The 17,167-nt window shown below is 42.8% G+C and overlaps 1 protein-coding gene across 3 annotated transcripts in view; it reads left to right on the top strand.

Moving 5' to 3' along the window:
- KIFAP3 (kinesin associated protein 3) overlaps positions 1 to 17,167 on the top strand; it is a 62,178-nt gene that overhangs the window by 41,722 nt on the left and 3,289 nt on the right. For 2 of the 3 annotated variants that reach the window (XM_071751419.1, XM_071751420.1), the window contains exon 19: positions 1,222 to 1,321. In XM_071751419.1, coding sequence (XP_071607520.1) covers positions 1,222 to 1,321 — 100 coding nt within the window. Of the gene's footprint in view, positions 1 to 1,221; positions 1,322 to 7,731; positions 7,751 to 17,167 lie in introns of those variants that run through there. The other variant, XM_071751421.1, reaches the window with a different exon arrangement.

Below are 17,167 nucleotides of genomic sequence, written 5' to 3'. Positions count from 1 at the left end.
GTTTTAGTAGTTTTGAAACCACAGAGGTTAAGCTAAGTGGCCTGTGACTCCCTGGATCTTATCTCTCTTTCTTTAAAGTGGAATGTCATTTGTAACTTCCTAGTCACTAGGGATCTCCCTCTTTCTTCTGTTAAACTACTAAACTATCAGTCTGAATGTACCTGTTTCTTCCCTGGTTTTATGGGGATGCTTTCTGCACTGCAAGCACGGGGCTGTTTTCAGACAGTAATGGAGACAAACTGTTGCAGGGTCTGTTTTAAAGAAACAGCTTGTTTTATCTGATGAGCCTACTACTAATTACTAAGGAAGAATTGTGCCCTTATTATGAACAAGAACTGTGTTTTGTGAGTGGGAACAGGAAAGAGTTAAGCTGGGATCATCAATTCAGCTGGTGTCAGTTCACAGGCTTCACTTCAAAGACATCAGATTTACACTGATGTAACAGAGGGAAAATGTTAGCCCCTGATTTTCTTCTTTATAAAGCAAGCAGAGACTGTGCAGCCTTTAAGGAATATTACTGGTTTTACAAGTGTTGGCATCTTCATAGCCCAGTGTTTTTATACAAAGGATGAAAAAGAAGACTGGAACCTATGTTCTTGAGAGGATATCGTGTGGAAAGACCACCCACTGAGAATCATGAAATTGTTTGGGTTGGAAAAGACCTTTAGGATTGTCAAGTCCAGCCATTATCCCAGCACTGCCAAGTCCACCACTAAGCCATGTCCTGAAGCATCACATCTATGTGGCTTTTAAATAGCTAAATGACATGAAAATATGTGGAAGATGAAAGAAATAGATTTGAAGTTGCTTTCCAGTTTTTCATAACCAGGTTTAAGAGGCACAGTGGTGAGAGGTAGAGTCTGAACAATCACAATCTTCACTTTTCTGCTCGTGCTGCTGGCCCAGCTTTATGTTAGACCCTTCTCATTACTTTTTCCCTGGGCTCACTTTCATGATGGGGCAGACAAGATGGGACTTGATACAACCTTTACAGGCCTGAGAGAGTATTGCTTAGCTACAGGATTTTTTCAGGGCAGTGGGCTGAGCTGCTTGGAGTCCCAGTGAGGCACTTGGTAATTGAAGTTGTTGGTTTTTTGTTATTCCTGTTGCTTGACATTCCACCCAGAAATAGTGCAGAAATATTCCACCCAACGTATTACAGAAATATGTTCTTTCATACAGCTCTTTCATAGACTTACTGTATCTTTATTGTTTCTATAGATGGCCTAATAGCCCCTGATGGAGTGGTGAGTCCAGATTTCTTCAGTGATTACCATCTTCAGAATGGAGACCTGATTGGGCAGCATCCCTTCTCTAGCAGGTAAGTTGCTGTTTGTAAAGAATGCCCCATATCCAACAGTAGCTGTTCAAGTTTCCTTATAATATAAACTTCATTTGTGAGCAGTGATTTTTTTTTTTTGCCCTCCTAACAGTGGGAATGGTTTCCACTGAAAAAGCAGTTCTAGTCTGTGTTCTGAATTAAATTTTTTTTAACATTACTGATGTACATATTGTAATACATGATGGCTTTCCTGAAGCTGTAGAATGGAAGAGTCAAAGGAGGACGCATAACTAAGGACATGTTATGACAATTACTCAAATCTGAATCACACCTTGTTGTTGGGAAATACCTAAAGAGGGGCTTGAAATGCTGATTGCCTACAAGACTTTAGTTTCCAATGTTCTTAAATTGTAAAAAACAAATTTCTTAGCTGCCAAAACTATTCTGTGGGCTCGTTATTTTTTTTTTTCCCTTCAAACAAGTCTTACCAAGGTATTCTCAGATGACTGATGGCACTTTGAAGATTTTTCTACAAGAGCAAAAGATGTCAGCTTGACTTCTGGGAGATGTTTTTCTGAATTCCCCTTCTGGTCAATGACCTTTCCTTCTCTGAATGTTAGCAAGCTGTTCCCATTTGAATTTCTGAGTAGACTTCTCCCATGAGTTCAAAACAGGACTCATTTCAAAGCATGAAATCTTCATAGATCTCATAGTGTTTAGGAAATGCCTTTTATAAAGCATGAATTATGTGCACTCTAGCAGGAAATATTTCAAGCACTTTACAGTCAAGGTATGGAATTCACTTTAACAGGATGCTCTCTGGACATGCCCAGCCCTGTGGCTGAAATGTTCTCTCCAAAGGAAGAATGTTTTCACTACTTAAAACTTGAGTCACCATTTGTAAAATATGAGTCATTCACAGTATGTGCAGCTGAAGCAAAAGGATTTTTCTCATTTCATTTGGCTTCCTGTAATTTTTGAAGGCCAGTGGGAGGTACACTTGTTTGTTTGTTCCACCTGTGATGCATCAGGAAGCTGAACATGCAGCAGTGGTGATAATGTTTTTAAAAACAAAATAACTACAGTGCTCTGATCAGGAAAAAAGTAGGGCTTTAGAGATGTGTACCCTTGAGAAAGAGGAAGTGTTTGTACTCAAGCTCAAAGCTGTGTGTAACTCTTTGCATGGAGCCAGGGGTTGGGAAGGGGATACTGGTGCTGATTGTTTCCAAATGCACAACCTTCCCTGCAGAACGTGCAGGTGAGGCAAGTGGGAGCTCTGTGGTACCCTGTGAGCCTTAGTGTGGGACTTAACCATCTTCAGCCTCAAAAACAGACACAAAACCCAGGAGATGACAGATTAAATCTCTGTATTAAGCAGAACATGGAGTCCCAACAGTCTTCATGCCCCACTGGAGGAGTTTTGGGGGGGGAAGGTGTGTAGGGTGAAGCTTGCAGGCTCCTTGGTTTCCAGTAAAGTTGGATATAACCCCAGCTGAGATGGTCTTGTTTTGCCAGAGAGCTTTCTGCTGGGAAAGATCATCTTAAAGCAGATCCCTTCAATTTCAGTCTCTTTTCAGGCAGATACATTAGTGAGCTGCATTTTAATCTCATTGTATCCCAACAAAAATGAGTAGCAAAATACATCTGGTCTGTACCTAGTTAAAGTAAGTATTTGTAGAATTTATTTTTTTTTTGAGGTGTCTTGAGGCATTTTGGAGGCTCACCTCAAGAAAGAAAACAGAAAAATTACAGTTTGACTAACAAGAAGCTTGGTAATTGCCCTTTGATGATCACCTCTCTGAAATACTCGGGTTTGTCATTAGCCTTCTCTTTTCTAGGAAAGCTTTTCAAAATATGATTGCTGAATGGATTTATCTGCAGCCCAGACACACAGAGTAATTGGAAACAGCACGGGCTGCTGTCTTATTTGTAGCAGAGCAGGTCTGAATTGTTTGATAGAATAGATACTGGCAGCTGAAGGGCGAATCCCAGTTCTCAGATGTCTGTCATTAGTGCTTGGAAGTTGTTGGCGCCAGCAGCCAGGATATCCTGATGCTTACAGCTAATGTAAAATGCATTACTGCTCCAAGGCATGAGCCAGGGAATTGCCAGTCCCAGGAGTTTGGAGAGTCAGACTCTTGCCTTCTCCCAAATTTGAATTGGTGTTGGAAGGTAAAACCATACGTGCTAGAGAGCCTAATTAAAAATAATAGCAGCGAGTCAAGGCTCTTTTTATGTGTTATATAGTGTACATTTCATCCATACCAAAACATAATTCTAGGGTATTTTTATGCTTACAGTTTAAAGCTAACAAGAACCTTATGTCAAGGATTTATTTTTAACCAGTTCCAGCTTTTAATAAATGCAGATTATTTTTTTTTTGTTATAAAAATTGTTCCTTTTTCTATTATTAATGCTCAAATATGTTTTTAGAAACTTTTAAAAAGAAAGCTGAGTTCTGATTTGCATAGACAACTAGCAAGTCAGGTGGTAGTAACATTTTTTGGGAGTTAAAATATGTGTAAAATACGGTCTAATAATGAGCAAACTTTTTGGTCTTTTCATTTGTTATACTTATTTGTTAAACATTTATTTGTTTTGCCTGTATCTTCTGGTCTTGGCCCATTATATTGGGCTTTTTAATTTTGTAGTTAGATACAATTGTTTGCTAGGTAATGGGGGTGAGTTTTCCATCCTTTAAGACCACCCTGTGAAATCTGAGGTAGGTCACAACCATGAGCTGACTTCTTGCTACTCAGCATTGAAAAATTCTTTCTTCTCCTTTCTGCATTCCTATAAGGAAGATTTTAGGGTACTAATAATTAACTCTAATTTTTCTGGGGTTATTTCTTATCCTTCCAACGTACTTAGACTGGATCAGCATTTCCCCTTGCCTCCAGGAGAGCCTAGCAAGTCAACCAGAAGGATTCCCCCTTTTTTTAATGTTTGAGTGTGACTGAGAGGCTGAGCCAGTGGTGGTGCCCCCAGTGCATTACCAGGGCTTAAGTCCATTTGGATCACCAACTTCATTTTTTTGGAGCCAAAAAAAAAAATGAGTTCTATGAGGAGAGGTTTTTCAGGACTGCTACCAAATGCAAGTTGCCTTGAAGCTTTTCCCTGTAAGCAATATTTAATATAATACCTGTGCAAGGCAGCTGAGCCCACACACATCATGTGCTTCCTCACTTGGAGGACGCTGGATCCAGCAGAGGTCTGGGGCAGCCTCTGCCATTGCTGTTCCACTGTTTTTAAAGATGTTCAGGAAAATTCGGGGGAACTGGAGCAGCAGCTGCATCCAGAGGTGCTCCTGGTGAAGTGGGTGACTTCCCTGTAATCCAGCAGGGACATCACAATCATCTCTTGTAGAGTCTTTATCCCTGGACCTACATCCCTAGGCCTGCTGCACGCTCTTAGGTGAGCAGGGAGGTTCTTTTTTGAAGTCAAGAGTAATACAGGAGTTTAAAAAGTTAAGCTATTTATAGGCACCTGTGCTCACTGGGTTAGCACATAGGGTTTTCCCCCCCATGATTTTAAAAAAGGAAACATGAAGCAATAGTATTAGCAGTAAACATGTATAGGTCTGGTGAATTTGGGGGAGTATTTTAGGGATTGCATTTTTCAGAGACATTGTCTTCCATTCCCAGGCTTTCTAGGGCTTTCCTTGGAAACCTAAAGTACTGACTCCTGAGTTCAATTCCTGCCTCATGAAGTACAGAAGAACCTTGAAGGGAATTGTAAGATTATCTAGCCTTAAATTCAGGTTGTAGATCTGCTTGCATGCTTGCTGTTCTGGACATAGCCCAAAGCAAGCAGGGATAAATGTTTCTGGTGCATAAAGGAGAAACAGCATGTGAGTGGAGACCTGGAAAGTTGGCATTTTCCTAATAGCTGCCACCCTCCCTGTAGGCACCTGAGACATTTTTAAAAGTAGAAATGCTTTGTTTCTGGTAATACAGCTTGTGTGTTTTGCAGCTTTACAGCTTTTGTTTCTGAACTCTGTTCTTAGTGGAGTTGTGCTGTTGTGCATTATGTCTATAAATAGAATTGTTTTAGAATAAAATGTACACAGAAGCAGTGATAAAAAACATCCAAGCAGAATTGCTTGTTTTGCTCAAAGGTTTGGAGCAGAATGCAAGCAGATTGTAAGTCGTGTTTTCCATTCAGCAGAAAGTACATGGCTGAGGAGGTTGTTTTGACAGCTTGTATCCAGGTTTTTTTCATTGGCTAGGAAAAGACTTTTGTGATTAGATTACCAGCTTTGAATCCTCTCACTGTCTTTCAGAAGCAGGTCGGTATTAGGCATAGATTTAAAATTTTCATCTGTTATTAAAATCTGTATTCAAGGCTCCTGGTTCTGATAACTGCTAATAGAGAGTGAAAGTTTTATGATTGTGGCAAACAAAAAAAATCCCTCACCTCTGACTGGTGTGTTGACAGCTTAGTGTCTGAGCTGCACGGGATAAAGACCAGCTGAAAGACTTCTGCAGGAATCTGTGGTCATTTATCAAATTCTAATCACCTTCCTGTGACTAATTACTTTCTTAAGACACAAACATAATAGTGATGGCTAAATATCTGATAATAGAGAGATCCACAGTGTTTTTCTTACCTTTTGGGGAAGAAAACACTTTTTAACCTTTCCCATCTCTAACCAGATAACAGAACACACTTGAAATGCAAAACCCCTGTTTTGTTAATATCTTCACCAGAGTTCCCAAATCCTCCCTGCAGTTTTAGAAGCATTCATAGTTAGAAATGTTGGACCTAGCCAAAACTTTTTCTTTTCCTTCCCAAGGAAGTTTTCTCCAGCCCAGAATCATTTAACCAGGTTACAAAATGCAGCAGAGCACCAAGACAAAGGATTTCTGTGGGTGTCCTCTTCCCTGTGTGTGTGCTCCCATCCCTGCTCAGCAGAGATCTGATTGAAGCTTCTCCCCAGAAAGCAGTGAGATTTGGCATGTCAAAGAAAAGCAGTTTTATGGGGTGACTGTCCTTGGAGGAACAGCTTCCCTTCTGCTTGATTTACAGCCCAAAACTTTAGCTGTCTTTTTTCTTCTTGCCCTGGCAGGTCAGGGGGGTACTTTGTGAGCTGAGTACATGGAGCCAGGACCTTGCAGGCTGCTCTGTGCTGGTTTCAGTGGAGCTGTGGCTGTTGTTGGCAAGCACAGGCACACAGAACCAAGCTGCTGGGTCTTCAGCTGGTGGGAAGCCTGGGGATGCTGGGCTGAACTTAATCCATGGTGTAAGTTCTGGTGGGAGCAGAGGGAGGGCTCTTCCTGTGACTCAGTTTCCCTCGAGCTGAGCTGGCCACGTGTAATGTTTGGATGGCCACGTTGAATGGCAAGGACAGTCATAGCCATGGGCTTTTTTTGGCTGGGCAGCCTGATGAAAATCAGATGTGAATTTTTGTGAGGGAAAGACCTAGGTCTGTAGCCTTCTGTTCTGGTGACTTCTGCAGTCTGTGATCTCCCAGTCCTGTTGCTCAGTAGATCCTGCTCAGATCAGGAGCAGGAACTGCTGGCAAATCTTCACTTTGTGGGTGTTTGTCAAGATGGTTCTTAATGGTTGGACCAGTAGCTTGTATCCTCCATGGACATTTCTAGCTGTCTTTTGTACAGATTCTCACCTTCAATTAGATTTTCTCAAAGCAGCCCTTTACAGCCATCAGTGGTGAAAGAAACTTTGCTTCATCATTTTTGGAAAGATTAGCTTAGGTAAAAAATACATTTTCTGATGTGGGGGGCTATGCTACAGTAGTACTGAAACCATCCAGATCTCTCTTTTCTCCATCATTTGACTGGAGGCAGTAATGATTTTCTGTCTGAAAGGTGGACATAGACTGAGTATAAAATCTTTTAATTAAAGGAAAAAAAAGCTAGCAATTTAACTATTTTTACAATGTGATTCTACTTCCAAACATTTGACTATAATGATGTTTTTAGTCCTGTGCATAACTTTCTCTTTGCTGTACTTAAATTGTATTTTAAAACCAGAAACAAATCCTTTTTGCCTTTGCAGTATGCTCAGCTTCCAGCATTTGGACACCATTTAATTTGCATTTCCCAAGAGAATTGAATTAGGTTTTATTAGTAAATTGGGCCTGTAACCTGGTAGGCAGGTTTTATTAGTTTATCACACATCAGTATTAGCAAATTGTAAATCCCACTGAAACGAATTTAAAAAAGGGCTTAAAGACATAGAAGAAGCCAGAACCAATGAAGTTTCTGGAGACAAATATGTGAGGGGGTTTTGTTTGGGTTTGTTTTGTTGTTTTGGTTTTTTTTTTTAATCCCACAAAAATGTTGTTAGTGGCAGCAGAGTCATGTCTTTTTTGTCATGTTCTGTTGTCCTAACTGCCTACATATTTAGTTTCAAAGGAGTTTAACTGCATATGGTCAGGAGAATTTGGTAAAATCTCTGGTATGGCTCTGTCTGGCTTGGCATAACAGATAAAGCACAGGTCTCAGTGGGACTGCACAGCACTGACTGGCTGTTCACTGGGAACAGGCAGGTAACCTGCTGCTGCTTCTGTGCCTTTTCAGGCACTACAAATGCTTGGTATCAGGATCTTGCACCTGGAAAATAATAAGAAGGAACTGGAGGGCTTCAGTCACAGTCTGGGATAAGCTTGTTGCAAGAGGTCACTTGATTTCTTCACATCCTGGATTATGGCCTAAATCAAAATTATTTGGGTGGTTGTTTTCTTTCCTTCAGATGTGGGAGTGGTGCTTCCAGAACACCAGTGCTTCATTGCTGAGAGCTTTGCAACACGAGCTTGAGTTCCATTTATTTTATAATAACTTGTTTCTGCATGAATACTAAGCTGGAGTTGTCTCTTTTATTTCCCTGTTGTTTAAGGTAGTGGTGACATTCCCTGCCAGCTGTCACTTCTTAATTTCATTTTCATACTGTCTCCTCAAAGCAGTGTTTATAGCAATGGAATGCTGCAACCAGACTGTGTTATAATCCAGCCCTGGTGACACTGATATGCATTTAACCAGAGGAGGCTGTTATGATGTGGACAGTTGCTGCAGCATTTTTGAAGACGAGGAGTCTGATGCTTCCAGGGGAAGGTGATTTTTTTCTCAGTGACCCATGTTCATCAGTGGGATTTTCCCTGGGTTTGGAGGTCTGTGCATACTGCACCACTGAAGGTTTAGAGCCCAGCACTGTCTGTAATTTGGCAGTGAATATTCTTCATATCCATTATTGTGCATACAGCAACTTGCTTGATGTGCCTGGCTGCTTTGTTTTTAGTATTCTGTTCTTAGACTGTATCCAGGGAAGCTTCCAAGCTCCTCGTGTCCCCCAGCATGCAGGAAATGTCCACAGAACAACAGTTTTTGCCCCAAAGAGCAGGGAACCAGAGGCAAGAAGAGCAGAAATTGCTCACCCGAGGTCAGGTGCCAGGCTCCTGCAGTGCCCAGACCACACCACCAGCTCTCCCAGGTGTGTGGTCTCTAATCATGAAGGATCCTGTTGCACTTGTTTCATTTACCAGAACTATTTAATTGCTCTGAACAATTCCACTAGTATGCACAGAGATGAAATAGCTTGTTTGGGAGTATTTTAGAGGCTCGGGTTTTTTTTTTTTTTTTTTTTTTTTTTTTTTTTTTTTTAGCAAGTTGCAAATGCCTTTTGGGAGAAGAGCTGGCACAAAGCGTTTCAATGCACTTCAGCTCTTTTGGAATATTATAGGATATTAGGGCCTCTTTCACATGCAGTCACTTCATTTACATTTTTTTTTTAGTTGCTTTTTACTATATTCCACCTGCACTTGGCCTCATTGAACTGACACAGTTCAGGTTGCTATTAAGAATTTTAAAAGAATACCAGAAAGCTGTAGCAGTTAGCTCAAGCTCTTTGGAATGACTTACCAAAAAATCCCCCAAAACCTGGGTCTTTCTCTTCTGAAATGTAACATTAATTAATTCCCACGTTCTGTCTGCTGCTCCTAGTCCCTCCAGATGTGCTACTAGGAATAGACTGGCTCCCTGGTTACAAGCCATCTGGGCTGTGTAAACTGATTTGCACTTATATTAAACAATAAGTGAACAGAATGCGGAAGAGTTATTAAAGCAAATGTACATTGCTTATAAATCTCAAAGCAAAATATTAAAATGCAGTAAACGGGAATGGAATGTGCAAATGAAGACCTGCTTGTTTTTAATGAGTTTAGCTGTGACCTTCTCGATTTCAACCAAAAGAATTTTATTTTTCTCTTTAAAAAAAGAAAAGAAAAACTATAAAACTGCTTACAGAAGTATCTGAGACAAAAACAAGGAAATATAATGTTCTAAACTTGACTGGTCCAAACCACTCAAGCTGCTGTGACAGCTCATAAAACTGAGAGTAGTTTTTAACTGGACTCTGTTTTACATTGCCAGAGTGAATTTTCCTTGCAGGAAGTAGCCAGAAGGTTTATTTAGTTTCCAGACTGCTGCTTTGATCTTTCCATTCTGTCACTTCTCAGGTTACATAGCCCTTTTTCACTGCAGTAAATCTGCAACAGTTAATGAGAATAAAATTTCCTCCTTCTCACTGATCGCATGCTGTTAAATGCCAAACCACAGCCAGCAGCATATTTGCAGAATTCAGCTGCACTGTACAAAAACAGCACAATCAGTTTAATCTTGTTGTTTTTGTAATTCATTTTATTGAGCTTTCCTTTTTCAAGTGACCTATTTTATCAAGACAAGTGGTTGCAAGGCCAGAACTGGGAGAAAGATTTAAAACTGTAATAAAGTGAAGGGTGTTTTCTGTGCTACGTATAAGCATGCTCACAGGATTCCAAATTAAACCTACAATGAGTAGTTAAGAATTCCTGCACCTCACTCAGATATTTCTTAGGGTTCCAATCTGAACACGTGCTGCAAACAAGTCTGTAGTATAAAAATTAATGTAACAAACCGAGTTAATTTCTTTGCCAAATAGCTAAAATTGTTTTAAATCTAAAAGTTGATTCTGTGAATCTGTGTTAGCAGATTCGGCCGTTCAAATGTGATGGCTGAACCACCCTTTGCTCTTGGATTTGGGAAACTTACTTATTATTTTTTTTAAGCCTCATCATTAAAAAAACCAACAGCCTTATAGTTGAGTTTATTTGATTTTCGGGTTTTCAGCTTTTTAAGTTTGGTTGTTTTGTTTTTTTCCAAGACTCCCTGCCCAGCTTTTGGCCTGGAAACATTTCATTTTTCATTCATTTAATTACAGTTGAAATTTTTACATAATAATGCTGCTCTGAGGTATAGATATTACAAATACAGATGTGGAACATTTTCTTGACCTGGCATTTTTTCCCAGTATATCCCGTGTTAGCCCTAAGAAAGCAAGCAGTAAGAGACAATGAGATTTGCTTGGTTTACACCAAAATCATCACTGATTTGGGACTGGTTTTGACAAGGTTTCACTAGGGCCCTGTGTTGCTATATAAGTGGTTGAAACCTGGACATTCATCTATGGTGGTAAAAAATATTTGAAGTTTACTCATCGCTAATAACACTCCCGACTGCTTTTGCTGTGTGCACTCTAGTGAGGGCTGCAAATCCTCTAGCAATGTGAAATTTCAGAAAAGACTTTGAAAGCTTTTATTGGCTGCAGCTGTAAGCCACAGCAGAACAGATTTTGTGCCTCCCCCTCCCTCCTTCCCATCAGCATCTGGATTATCATCCCCATCGAGTTGCCTGCTTCTTGGTGCTGAGCCCTGCAGACAGCACGACTGCCAGCCTGTAACCTGTTGGCATGAGTATTTGTGCACAAGAGGGAATTTTTCCCTTCTTTTTTTTTCCTTTTTTTGTTGTTTTTTTTTTTTTTTTTTTTACTGAAGCACAGAGCTGAGTGGGCTCGAGGAGCTTGTATAAATATTTAAAGGAATAATTCTTCAGCGCAGGGCACTGAGAGCTTGCATTGCCACTCCAGCTGTTTATCTCTGAGTCCATTTTCACTGTGACCCTGCACAGGAAGCAAGAAACTCTGTCCATCTGGAAACAGGAGGGATAGTCAGGAGGCTGTGGAAGACATGGAGCAGATCCTGAGCTGATCTACTCAGTGACAGCAGCCACCTCAACAAGGTTGCCACTTGGGGATCTTGCTCTGCTCGGGCTGTTGGCTGAAGCTTCTGTACTCAGCCTAACACTGATACTGCTGGAGCTCAGGAAAAGATGCTTGAAACATGCCCAAGCCAGACATATTACCAGCTTAAGGTTAAGGTAATGTCCTTACCAAGTTATGGAGTTCACACAAATACTTTAGACAGAGAGGGGGAGGAAAGGACATCTTGCTTTTTATTGCCTGCTCCTCGGGGCTTCTTAGATTTGTTTTAGTTCCTAATTAATTTTTAAGAAATGGATGTATCTAATCAGTGGGTTTGGCCAGCTCTTGAGCCAAGAGCTCATGAGATGTTTCTCTCAGGCTTATAACAAAGTCAGAACTCCTGGTTTCTGTTCCAGCTCTGGCTGTGCACTTGTCCTTTAGGAAATCCTGTCCAGGAGAGCTGAGAAACTCCCATCCGCACTGGGGAGCTGTGAGCTGGGGTGGGAATGTCAGTGACCTTATCCTGATGCCCTCCAAAGAAACCAGGCTGATGTAGGAAACAACTTGAGTTGCTCTTCTGTCCCACTGGCTGTGTTCTCACTTTGTTGCCTTCCTAGCAGATCAGAAATACTCTTTCTTTTTTTTTTTTTTCTTCTTTGAGGGGTCTTACAGACAAAGCAAAATCCTTCCAATCTCTGTCGGTCTAAACTTGAGAGTTCTCATCACTGTAGTCTGGCACTTGTTGTCTTTAATGTTTGGGATGTTTTTTCTCTCAATACTCTATCTGGGAAAATGAGGTCATGGAGAAAAGGAGCAGCTTGCCCAGGCTCACACAGCAGGTAACTGACAGAGCAGGAAACTGAGCCCAAGTCCCAGGCTGTTTCACAGAGCTGGGATGGCAAGCTCTAGGGCTTTCAAGCAAGGCTTTTACTGAATTTGGCTAAGCAAGGTAATTTTTTTCTTTTAGTTCAGTGCTTCCTTACTTTTCAGTTGGGAATTTTTTATTTATTTATTTTTCAATGCTGCCTCCCCAGCAGTGAGTTGTGGCACGGTTATTGCTTGGTGCACAGCTGGAGCCTGACGCAGGAGACACACTGCTCATTTCTCTGCAATTGCCAGATTTGCATTTGTTTATAATTAAATGGCAGAAACAGTGGTATTGTGCTGAGATACAACTGGACACCAAGTCCAGAAGCAGCTGGAAACTTTAAGTCATTAAGGGCACTGAAGAAGTCTGAATTGCATGGAAGGGTTGATGTGATCATATCCATAAAAGCTGGATCATGATGCACAAGGGAGCTCAAGTATTCTTGCACAGGCTCAGTCTGACATTTCCTATCTTCTGAGCAGATACAGGGTCACTGTGTAAGGAACATTAATATTCAGTTTTACTGTAAAGATGGAATTGGTACTTGATGTAGTGGGCACGGGCCCTGCTACAAAACTCCCCTCCCATTTGAGCTTGAGGGAGAGAAAGCATGGGGAAAAGATGCTTCCCAGATAGGGGAGAAAAAGTTGGGGCCATGCAAGGCAGAATTGAAGAGGTTTGTGGTTTATAGTTTAACGTCATTACCAGGAGTGGGAGAATCTACAGTTACAGGACATTATATAAAGAAACTTTGGTTTTTTTTTCCTAAGGCTTCTCAGGTTGTGTTCTGTTTCTCTAAAACCCAGGGTTTGTGCTCTTGTGCTGAAGGGCAGAAAATTTATGGTGAGGCAAAACCAAGAGGTAGCTGGCACATAGAGTGAAGGGATTATCTTCTCAGGCAGCAGACTCTAAGCCAGGGGAAAAGCAGACAGCTTTATGCCACTTTCTGACACCCTCCACTCTTCCATCACTGGTGTTAGGAGCATGGTGCCCCATCCAGAGTGGAGCTGAGTTTAGTGTCAGCAGAAAGGCCAAAGAGTCCCTGGGTTTGACAGGCTCTGTGTCTTGGTTAGAGGGTGGTAGTTGGCTGGCACCTCCCAAGGATTAGCTACCTAATTCTTGCCTGAAGATAACTTCAGAAGCTGGAGGTTGGTATTTGTTTTCTGGAACTCGAAAACATTTCCTTCTTTGATTGCACACTGTGCCTCAGTCCTCACTGTGCAGTGGGACATGCATGTGCCTTCTGCTCAGAGGAAACCTGCAGCATCTGCAGATGAACTGCTCTGCTCCTGGAGCTGGCAGGGCTGCAGTCTCATACCTGATTCTACTGCCCTGCCCTGCAGTCCCTGTTACACCTACAGTCTAGCACCTTTCCTCAATGCTTTAAAAAAACCAATCAAACAGACCAGAACAAACAGCCAACAACAACAGCAAAGCAAGCAAAAAAACAACCAACCAACCAAAACAAAACACAGGGAGCAATGTATAAAAAATAAATGCATTTGCTGCTGGCAAGCTCCTGTGTCTCTTGTTCAAGTATTACGAACAAAAAACTGCATTTCAGTCGTGCAGGGGTATAGTGCTGGGCTTGTCTTGAGGTGACCAGAGGCTGCTGTGCCCTTTCTGGGGTTTCAGTACCTCCTGAGCAACAAGCACAGCTCTCATCTGAACTGGAAGAGGGGAGATTCAGGTTGGACATCAGGAAGAAGTCTTTAATTTGAGGGTGCTGATTGTCCCAGGTTTCCCAGAGAAGCTGTGGCTGCCCCATCCCTGGCAGTGTCTCAGCCCAGGTTGGATGGGGCTTGGAGCACCCTGGGCTGTGGGAGGTGTCCCTGCCCATGCAGGGGGTTGGGAATGGATGAGCTTTAAGGTCCCTCCCAACCCAAACCAGTCTGGGATTCTGTGATCCAAGGGGTTAGTTTTGACTAAGAATTTCCTCAGTAACCCAGAACTTGCCCTTCTAAGAGCCTGCTTCTGCCAGAGGAAGTAGCACCCATTTTAGAGCAACTTGTCAGCACCAGTACCAGTGTGAATGCTGGTGTGGACAGACCTAGGTGAGGTGTCTGCTACATCCAGAAAAGTTCCAGAAAGCAGCCTGGCTCCCTGTCAGCCTGCACCCAGGTGCCAATAACCTGAGTGCTCAAGAGCTTCTCTCTCTGCACCATGCAGCCACCAGCAGCAAAGTGACCCAAAGGGGAGCCCAGTGGAGGGTTCTGGCCCAGCACTCCCTGCCTGAGCCTGCCCCAGCTCCCAGGTGTACCATGAAGCCTGTCTGGGCTCTGGGTGCAGGAGGACATTAAGGAAAATAAGGATTTTATGGACACAGTGGGATGCTGGCTGCCTTTCCCTGCTGGAAGGGGGGGGACATGGTTGGTATTTATATTTTAAATTATAGCAGGGCACCTCGTCTCTAGATGAGCTTATTAATATGGGTGTCATGAGTCAGAGTAAGTATCAATAATCAGAGCTGTTAAGAAATCTCTCCTCACTCCTGCACATCAGGAACATTTTCCCCTTCAGCATGTGTTCTTCAGTTCCCCAGCAGTACAAGCAAATTGGAAAGTTCAGCTGTCATTTGGGGAAGGTCATAGATCACACTAGCAGCCTGAGTAATCCAAGAGGTTTTAAGTATCATAGCATTTAGTTTAAAGTGAAATTTGCTCTGACAGGGGCTGGCAGACCAATAGGAAAAAGAAATATTTGTGCTTAGAGAAGTGCATGTGTAGAGACCACGAGCATAACTGATGGCTGGAAGTGATTTCAGTCTAAAAAAAACAAATCATTAAGAGAGTGCATAGGGGTAAAATACACAGTTCATATTTTAAAGGGTCTCAAAATGAACCAACAACTGAGGTTAGCAGTACACAGTAATTAGCTGTGCTGGTCACTGTTTAACTCCATCAGCTCCAGGCCTGCTGGTGAAGTGCACAAGCAAACAGGGAGGCTTCGGGGGGGTGGGCAGCAAGTGCCAAGCTCTCTGCACATCAGTTTGTGAGACAAAACTCTGCTAAATCACTTGCAGATGAGGGCGAGGGCACAACTCATCTATCTGGTGGCTTTGTTGTGGTGCTGTGAGCCATATCCCATGGTAAAACTGCAGGGATTGCCCGGGTACCTCTAAGAGGAGGGAGAAAAATGATGATTTGGGGCTGTGTACTGTTGCCTCGATACAGACATGATGTGTCCCTGGCTTGGGAAAGGCAGGCTGGGGGCTTGCTCTGCTGAGCTCTGAGTTTCCCTGTAGAAGCTGTGTAAATAAAGTCAGCATTTTTCCCAGGAGCAAGTTTTGAAGTTGCTGGCTGGCATAAATCTGAGAACACGTGGCACAACCCATGATCTCAGGCCAGTTGTTACCCAACAAGTGTTTACAGCTGAGCTGCTACCATCTTTCCTGGCTCTGCCCCTCTGCTGTTCTTGGCAGGAGTGGCAGGGATTCATCAGGACTGGGTTTTCAAGCCCTGTCTCCACCTCCACGGGTTGTGCTTGCAGAGTCATTGCCCTTGGCCTGCCAGCCTGGTCACTAAGCCAGGCTTCAGCCTCCAGAGCTGGGTTTGCTGCTGGGTTGCTCTCCCCCTCAGCTGCCTCCTGGGTTCCAGAGCCTTTCCTCAGCTCAGAGGACAAGCTTCTTGCTGCAGGCTGCCAGCACAAACAATCAGAGAGGTAAAGCTGGTATGTTTCAAGAGCACTAACATGTGAAAATGAAGCCAACTCTTTTTTTTTTCGAAGCAGGGACAAGCCTTCATTTACTTAAGAGAAATATTTAGATAGGAAGAGTGGTGATTTGATCAAGGTGTTTTAATGTGATTTTCTGTTCCTTTTTATTTTTTTTTTTTTAACTGTCCAAAGCACTTATCAGCTGATCCATCTCTTCCAGTTTCTTTCAGGACACTAACATATGTCTGAACCATTTGGAAATAACTGATACTCCTCAAAGTTTAAACTCCAGGGACCTTTACCTAATTACTTACACATTTATTAAAAAAAATAATAAAAAAAATTATTTGCTGAGAATGTGATTGAAACCATATTTCCCCCGGTCTCTTTATCAATTTAAATCCACTTGAAGGTTGTTTGAATGAGGGTTACTGAGCTGCAGAGAGCTGGGACAGCTCTGGCTGCACTGGTAGAGACCCATTGCCACCCCGTGGCTCCTTGTCGCCATTGCACCTCAGCCCCCAAAACCCGAAGGCATCTTGGGCTGTGATGCAGTGACCAAAAGAAGCCCTGGAAATTTTACAGCATGGAGAGGAGACACAAAGCTTCAGCATCACAGCAGGGCAGGGCTTGGATGGCACCTCTGAAGATCATCCATCATCCCCCTGCCAGGGCAGGACCAGAACTCAGGTCACTCAGCAATGCATCCAGGGGGGTCTGGAAAGTCTCCAGAGAAGGAGGAGACTCCACAACCTCTCTGGGCAGCCTGGGCCAGGGCTCTGGAACCCTTACAGGACAGAAATTCTTCCTCATGTTGAGGTGCTCTGTCCTGAATCCATTGCCCCTCATCCTGTCACAGCAGAGAAGGTGATCTCTTGGGCTGTTGTTGTTGCAGCTCTCTCTGCCACAGGAAACCTGAGGACAGCTCCCTGGTAGCCAAAGCATGGTCCCTACTAGCCTGACCTGCACCCTGCTCACCCACCCACAGCATCTCTCCAGAAGGAAGTTTTTGGGAGTCAGCAGAAATGCCAAGAGTTCTGCTGCTCTGACAGTAACAACACCTTACACACCACTGCTCTTGTTCCAGAGAAAGAAACACTGAAGAAAGACCCAGAAAAGTGTTTGCTGTTAAAATGTTTTCATTGCAAGTCATCTGTAGGTGCTTTTTGGATCTTTGGAAGAAAACAGTGTAATTCCTGAATCCAGAGGTAGCTTTAAAGTCCTGGTTCTCTGCAGTGTTCCCTGTTGTGGTCTCTGCTGTGGTCTCACTGTGTGTAGTAGCCCAGCAGAACTGGGCTCTGCCCTCCCAAAGCCCAGTGGGCCTTCTTTTA

The sequence above is a fragment of the Heliangelus exortis genome, chromosome 8, assembly GCF_036169615.1.
Source record: "Heliangelus exortis chromosome 8, bHelExo1.hap1, whole genome shotgun sequence".
Taxonomy (NCBI): Eukaryota; Metazoa; Chordata; class Aves; order Apodiformes; family Trochilidae; genus Heliangelus; species Heliangelus exortis.
This window is presented reverse-complemented; position numbering and strand designations above follow the sequence as displayed.